The sequence below is a fragment of the Pavona decussata genome, unplaced genomic scaffold (genome assembly GCF_977016875.1).
Source record: "Pavona decussata unplaced genomic scaffold, jaPavDecu1.1 SCAFFOLD_107, whole genome shotgun sequence".
Classification (NCBI taxonomy): Eukaryota; Metazoa; Cnidaria; class Anthozoa; order Scleractinia; family Agariciidae; genus Pavona; species Pavona decussata.
In genome coordinates, this window is record NW_028145521.1 from 1,142,252 (window position 1) to 1,150,603 (window position 8,352).

Sequence of the window (8,352 nt, forward strand, 5' to 3'; positions counted from 1 at the left end):
GTGGAGTTTAATGAAGGTTTTGTTACTATCAATATCGCAAAAAGTAAGACGGATCAGTTGAGGGAGGGGAAATCCATTGTAATTGCTGAGTCTGGTTCTTGCACTTGTACTTGTACCCTACTTAAGTCATATATGCTGAAGGCTGGTATTATTGATGGCTCCGATGAGTTTGTGTTTAGGCCTATTACGTCTTCAGGCTGTCGTAAGCGCCTTATTTCTGTTAATAAGCCTATTAGTTATTCTTCTTACAGGCAGTCTTTCAAGAAGTAATTTGCAAGTATTGTTCCTGACATTTCTAAGTTTAGCACACATTCAGAAGGATCGGGCGGTGCTACCTTGGCTGCTAGTTCCGGTGTGTCAGAGAGGAATCTTCAGCGTCATGGCCGTTGGGCTACTTCTACAGCTAAAAACATTTATGTTAAGGATTCGTTAGCTAGCAGGCTTGAAGTGTCAAAGTCTCTGTCTCTGTAGGCTCTAGCCCTTTCTTTAGATTTCTACCATGGGCTGGCTGACCGATGTGCCCATTGCCTCACAAGTTTGTGTGTGTTCGGTTGTGTAGTGAAGGCAAAATATGTAATTTGTGATAAGCATTGGCATAAATTAATATTTTGCCGACACGGAACAGAGAACTGAGTGCTAGTGTAGCGCGTGAGGTTTTATGGTTAGGGGATTTGAAATAGAGTCCGTTGTGTAACTTGTGACATTCTACGGTCAGCCTCCATCGGCGTTGCATCAGTTTGTTTGATTTCAGTTTGTATTTTCTGTTTTCAGTGTTTTATTGTTATTTCGCCAGACCATAATTTGTTATTCAGTTTCTTATTTGGTGTTTTATTGTAATTTCTTAACCTTAAAACCCCAAAGGTTGCGCCATAGCATTGGTCGGGGGTACACGGTCCCTATTTTCCCTACGGGGTTTTCGGGTTTACGTGTCCGGCTATGGTGCTTGTAACAGCTTGTATTTTGTATATCTTATTTTATTGATGTGTCAATAAAACCATGGGCTGGCTGACCGATGCGCCCATTGCCTCACAAGTTTGTGTGTGTTCGGTTGTGTAGTGAAGGCAAAATCTTCTTAGTGCGAGACGCCCCAGAGGAATTTTCGCGGCAAACGCTTCATCCGGGAGCTCTTATTTCAGAAATAAGCATATTTTGTTTACATCTCGCCTGCAGAAAATTTCTTACTTCGAATTTTATATTCTTTGCCGGCGCTTCCCACATGGAAAAGTCATCAAAAAACGAAAAGAGCCTGTGGATAAAATCCGGGAAGAAGCCAGGGCCTAAGAAAAAGGGAAAGATAGGTTTCAGCGAAGATCGAAAACGTGATCTTGCAGAGAGCAACAAAGGCTCTTGGTTCGACCAAGAACTCTAGTCGACGTTGAAGGTTCTGTCGAAGGTGATCACGAAGAACTGGAGCAGCGGCCTTCAAATTAATCCACTGTTATTGGATCAAGTACACAGAGGTCGATTGCCATGCAAAAGTCCTGCAGGATAACTTTGCAAGCGTCCTGTGAAAATATCAAATATCATATTCTGCATCCTCTGGGCCGATTTCTTTCTTCTGCAGCGAGATAAAACCAAATAACGTTTTACTGCGCGTTTGTAATGAAACATTGGCATAAAATCAGCAAGAATTAGACCGATGAAATAGAACTCACCAGAAGCGCATGAGCCCACGTGTAATACGTTTTGCTCCGCTCTCGCTATCTTGAAGATTTCTTACGAAGAAATCACCATCGTACCTAAATAACAGTAAAAATGCGATTATACATTTCCTTTGAAACGAAATGAATAATTGCTTTAGCTTGAAGCGTAAATTACATTACACGCAATCAAAACGAACAACCTACCCAATAGATTTCATCTCTGATATCAGTGCACTCCTCAAACTCTCCGCTGACGCGCTTTCGGTTTCGTTAGCCTTGGTTTTCCCCCGTTTTCCTGGTTGATTTTTACGTTTTCCTTTCGCCACTTTCCCCATCTCGCTCGATCACAACAGCGGAGTCTAAAACGTGTCTGCAGCGCGATACTTTTTCCGCGAAATTCTGTGCTATTGTTTTTGACTACATGGGGTCCTGTTGCTCGATTGGCTCGCCACGTAATGAGGTGTCATAATCTCCTGTGGAGGCTTGTTTTTCCTGCAAACCTTTATCGAGCGAAAATTCGCACTTGAATTTTGGCAGAGTATGTCAACTTTGAACGAATTAATAGGGTATGTAGTTTTGACGGATTGTCGTGAAATTTGGCCAGAAGATTTGAGGAATAGTGACAAACAAAAAGATGTCAGGGAATTTTGATTTTCAAAATATTTTTCCCGTGGCGACTGTTTACGCAACACGCCTAAAACATTTTTTGCTACTCAAACTTTAGACGTGGATATCTAAATAGCCAATCAGAATTTCGTAAAAGCCTGGCACCTTTTTGTTGATTGATGCCTTGTGAATAACACTGTGCAGCGATTTTGTTCTTCGCGCGGCGTTCGATAACCGATTCATTCAATGGAACGACCATCGGTCGATTCGAGGTTCTACTGGCTCCTGGCAATAAAGCGAAGGGGGGGGGGGGGGGGGTACAGCAAGAGCATGCTACACAACCGTGGGATAACTTGAAAGCACTAACAACCAAAGCCATATACATAAAAGTTTCGTGAAACATATATTTGAAGAACCCACCGCAAAACAACGCCTTATTGCCAATGGGTTAAAACCGGACCAAATAAGCAAATACCTCAATTTACCTTTCTCCATCACTATAGAAATCAAGTTAACTATGTTCCAGTACAAAACCTTACATGACATGATAGTTTTTACTAAAAGCAAATTATTTAAAGCTAAACTGGTGAGCAGTGATCTTAGCTATTTATGCTCAATAACAAAACAAGGTCTAAAACATATGCTTGTTTCATGTCCGGTGGTATCAGAGTTCTGGAAGATCTTTCTGGAATGGTATGAGACTCATAAAACCACAAAACTAGAATTTTCAACCGCAAAAATCTTATATAGTATCATAGATAAAGATCACCTTTGTAATTTAACTAATCACCTCCTACTAATTGCGAAATACTCTATATATTGTTGCATTATTAATGAAGAACCTTTGTTTTTAGTACTTATCTAACAATAGTGATAAGCAAGGCCAAAATGGAAAAAAATATCAACAAAGGCTAATTCAAATGAACGTTATTACAATAAATAGAAAACTTTAATTGACAAGAAGTTTGTAACCTAGAGCTGTATATTACTTTTCTTTGTAAGAGATAACGGATATAAGCAAGCCATAGTAGTAAATGTAACTGTACTCTTCTTATCCTTTGTAGTATTCTAGTTTATTGTAAGTATTATTTGTACGCATTGTAAAGGTAATATAGATATTGTAAAAAAAAAATAAATAAAATAAAAGAAACAAAAGGTCATTGACCCACCAGTAATTAATTCTTACACACTCTCAAGTAACACGAGCTTGGGCTGCCTGTGGTTTGAACGTTCAATCCATATTTCCTTTTTGCATTTATCTAATGGGTGGCATGCCCTGAAAGGTTTGAGACGGATTGTGATGTGTGCGGATGTGAATTCATCAGTTGAAACGTTACACATCACAAATTATTGGCTCAAGAGACGTCACTTTAGTCCTTAGACGTAAACTGTTATCTTGTACCATTAGTAGCTTAAAGTGCACCTAACCCCCAAATGCTTTTTTTCCCCGTAAATAAATCTTTGCACCTATTCGAAACATATTGCGCTATTTAGCGCCTTTTTCAACCAAATCTTGACTTTTTAAAGGCTGTAAAAGTTACGAAATCAAGCCATCATCTGTCCCATGACCGAGCTAGTAAGGGGCATGGGTATATTCCTTACTTGACGTCACAAACTGACTTGCATTGTATTAAGTCTTTGTGAAAATGCATGCAAAGCAGTTTGTGACGTCATGTAAGAAATAGACCCATGCCCCTTACTGTTCGGTCATGTAACAGATGATGGCTAGATTTTGTAACTTTTACAGCCTAAAACAAGTCAAGATTTGGTTGAAAAAAGACGCAAAAAGGCTCAATGCGTTTCGAACAGGTGCTAAGATTTATTTAAGCGAAAAAAAAATTGGGTTGCAAAAATTAGGTGCACTTTAATAATTTCCTTTTTTTTTTCGGAAACTGAGTGTTAGTGAAACGAACCGATTTTGGCGATTTAATGACGGGCAAAAATTGCTGGAATAACCTTTCCAACGAAAGTATATGATCGAATGATCGTTTATTCAACTTCCTCGTATTTTAGGCCCCTTCGATGATAAACAATAATGGTCCAACCAACCAGCTACAACCAGTGACATGAGTGATAACTTGACCATGTATTCTTGGATCTTTTTTTCCAGGACTGCTCATTTAACAAGCTACAAAATGACACAGCACTGAAAGTCTCATTCCAGGGAAACATGGGAGTTCAAAACTCCGGTATTAGATGTAACCGCTGGTTTTTCAAGTTTAATGGTAATGAATGCAGTGGACCAATGACGATTGAAGCTGTTTTGTACAACAATTGGCCATCATCTGCTGGGAGTCCCAAACTGCTTCATCACCGATCGTTTGAGGGGTACTGTGTGAACATCCCATCGGGCGCGGTAACAGTGCAGTTATGGGTAGGAACGTGTCGTGGATATGCCGTGGTGGGTGATGCTCGAACTGGATGGAATTCAGTGTCCCGGATAATCGTCGAAGAAGTTTCTAGGCCCCAGTCCTAAAGGACAACTGTTGAAACTATTTTTGTTAAACTAATGCTCTCAGTGGTAGAAGTAATCTTCAGTTGGTCAGTAAAACTATTGGCTCTAACATGCTGCATATTTGTCTCTCTTGTACAATTGAAGAGTAGATCCAGTTAGGTGGGTAATTTGCATTGTAAGGATTAAAGAAAGCTAGCAATGTCATACTAGAATCTCTAATTATTAGACAGTAACAAGTGTAATTGCAGCTATTATTAAAAACCTGATCGTTGTGTCAATTCGATTCAATTCAATTTGATTAGCTAATCGGCGACGATATATGAGCTATTATACCATGCCCAAAAAATGCGACCATTGAATTGTCTTTCTTGCAAACCGAAAACAGCAAGATCAAGCAATATTTCTTGATTGCTTTTAACAAAACAATCATGCCACGCGGACCTGTTGGATATGAGATGATTATATTAACTCGGCGCTAAGCGCCTCTTTGGCTATAATGTCATATCAAACGCGCATTCTTGAAATAATTGTTAATTATACTATGCCCCAGAAAAAAAAAACTGCTCGTTGGTTGGTTACTTTAAATCTGAAACAATTGCTGCAGTCGTGGTTGTACCCGCCTCGTTGACTATCTCATGGTGATCTAATGTCCAACGCACACTCGTGCATGGAATAATTTTTAACAAGATAACGGCAACAATACAAGAGATATCATAGCTGTTCAAGTAAGTCCCACTGAGAGTGTACCCTTTAGTATCTGTCTACAGATAGCTCTTAGGCTCACTTTGGCTACGGATATCCCGTTGTTGCGGAGAGAAGTTGCACTGCAGAAAACGATCAATCAAACTGCCACTACAACAATTATTTATTTATTTATTTAGTTTTTTATTTATTAATTTATTTATTTATCTATTTATCTACTTATTTATTTATTTATTTATTTATTTACAACAGTTATTTATTTATGTATTTATTTATTTATTTAGTTATTTATTTATTTATCTATTTATCTATTTATTTGTTTATTTATTTATTTATTTCTTTATTTCTTTATTTACTTATTTATTTATTTATTTATTTATTCAAAGAAAACGGTTTTTTACTCGAGTGGGATGTTTCAGGCACCAAGAAACCAAAAAAGAAAGTCCTCTTTATAGAGGTTAGAGATATTAACGGTATATTTTCACTTCAAAATCACAAGAAAGACTTGTTTTCTCTGGCTGACGTTTCAAAATTCTCTAGACGATGTTTAAAGGTAACTTAGCTGAGCTGCAAACGGAATTTAAGACCAGTTTAAAGAACAGATTGCACCCGATTTCGATGATAATGATAACGACCACGGATAAAAGAGCAACGTGGGAGACAGCAGCAACAATATTTGAAACAGCTTTTCCGAAATTCAGGACTTAGAAAAGCATATACGGTGGGATTTAAACACGAGCTTGAAGCCTGCGCTATGAAACATAACAGTTGTAACATGAGATTGTTCTCAACAACGTCGTAGACTCGGAGCAATTCCACAACAAAATTCAATCCCCAGCATACGGCAAAGACAAGAAGCGCCATGACCATCAAACGAATTGTTCTTACTTTACATTTAGCAATTGCGCCGTGAATTTCTCCAGTCTTGCTTCTTTTCCATAAACTAACTGCACTCTTTGTGTAAGCTACCAACATGTACGTAAAAGGAATAAGAAAAGCCGTGATGAAAAATAACGTTTTAGACAGCTGTGTTTTCAAGGTCGAAGACCAGGTACAGGAAGTGTATTTACTACACTTTTCGGTTGCTGCGTCATTCTCTTTCCAGCATATTTCTTGAGAATTTGATTCAACGCTGAAAATAAACGGCATAGCGGTCACGAAGGCGTACAACCAAACACTCGCAATTAAAAGAAGGTAGGTTTTCAAATACTGAGGCGCAAGACTCTTAAAGGGTTGTAAAATGTTTCTGTGTCGATCCCAAGCTATGGCGGCCAAACTGCTGAAAATTGCAGCGGCACATGAAAGTTCTATAAACACGACGGCTTTGCATGATGATTCTGGTGAATCCTCCAATCCGCTTATTCTCAACAATGGTACAACCACATGATAAAGAACATGAGTCAGCGATAAATGAAAGATCAGAAAACTTGAAATACTTGTCCGTATCTTTCGGCTTCGTAACATAACGTAGATGACGAGAAGATTGAGAAAGACTCCGCAGCCAATCAGAACATAGTAGGTTAAAGTCCACAAAAACATGAAGTTTCCTAAGCACAAGTGCAGCTCCAAAGAGGAAGCGTTCGTGGCACTATCGTTTGTCCGATTTGCTAATATTTCGCTCATTTTGACGCACACAACGCTTCTGCGGTCACCTTCTCTGCATGAGAGTACTAAGCAGGCTGACTAAGTTGACTTTAAGCTGTTTTCACGCGAACCAAGCAATTAAGGACCCTTGAGCCAAGTGCTGTACTGATGTGACTCTACCATTGAGTCTGTCAGTCAAATACTCAAGAGTCCCGTTCAACTAAAAGCTATATTCTGCAGTCCTTTCCTGTGGTGCCGTTTATTACACTGTACAAGGTGTTGGAACTTTTTAGCCAGTGAGTGAGCACAAACTTTATGTCATGTTGTTTGCCTCGTAATACCCTGCTAAATTTTAGACTTTGGAGTTGAACGAATCGAAATACCGAGCCGTTTTGGTCTCGTAAAATTTAATTTAATTCGCGGAGCCGAAGAGCAAGGGTTTTTTTTTTTATGTAAATTGAGAAGTAATTAATTCCTAGCACCGCAAAGGATTGGCAAAACAGCTAAGTAAATAGAGACAACTTAAAACAATGAAAGAAAGGAATCAAAGTGGAGAGTTTGGCCGAAACACAAGGACAAGCGTTTTATGTAGCAGAAGGAAAAGTTAATTTAAATGTCGCGGAGGCTTTTTCTTGACCTACAGTAAAAGAAAAACAAACAGATCTGATAAAAGTTGTGTAAATAACTTAAAATAAGTTAATCGCGGATAAGTTGTCATTATTTTTGTGCTAAAAACAGAAATTAAAGCTGATGTATAAAAAGAAGGCCAGCTTTTTTTTTTTCATTAAAAAGTAGAAAGATTTCAATTTTTTCTGAAATACCTACCTGTCAACAACTGTTACCATGGTAACATTAAATTCAAGAAATAATGAATCATGACCACAATAATGACTAGTCAGCTTAAATTAATTTCTGAAAGTTTTATGGCTCTATCTCAAATATAAAGGAAAAAATCTGAACGTTCAAAGTCGGCGCGAGCAGAACCCACTTCCCCTGGCTCTTTATCAGGTTAAAGTACTTTGATTCTAAATCCTGTACCTGTAGCTATAGATGAGGAAAATTAGGGCTATTTTTATTTTATTTCATTATTATTATCATTATTATTTTATTATTATTATTATTTTTTTAATTGAGGCTCATTGACGATGGTCTGAGGTGCTCCGGTGAAACCAAAAGTACTTTGTCAAACGAACGCAAAAATAGCCCCATGTTATAAAAATAGCATATCAAGGAAACAGCGAAAAGACAGTATGTAAATGACCTAGTAGGTGACTAGCAGCCCCGTTTTCCGCTCGTGAAGTGGATTTCCCATACAACGAAATACCAAGGGACTGGAAATATATGTTTGCGATAATTGGTTTT

The 8,352-nt window shown here is 38.2% G+C and overlaps 1 protein-coding gene across 1 annotated transcript in view; it reads left to right on the plus strand.

Annotated features, from left to right (window-relative positions):
* Positions 1-5,064, plus strand: part of LOC146471032 (uncharacterized) — a 78,797-nt gene extending 73,733 nt beyond the window's left edge. Inside the window, exon 3 of the mRNA XM_085121319.1 lies at positions 4,360-5,064. Coding sequence (XP_084977445.1) covers positions 4,360-4,725 — 366 coding nt within the window. The 3' untranslated portion in view covers positions 4,726-5,064. The remainder of the gene's footprint in view (positions 1-4,359) is intronic.
* The last annotated feature ends 3,288 nt before the right edge of the window (positions 5,065-8,352 follow it).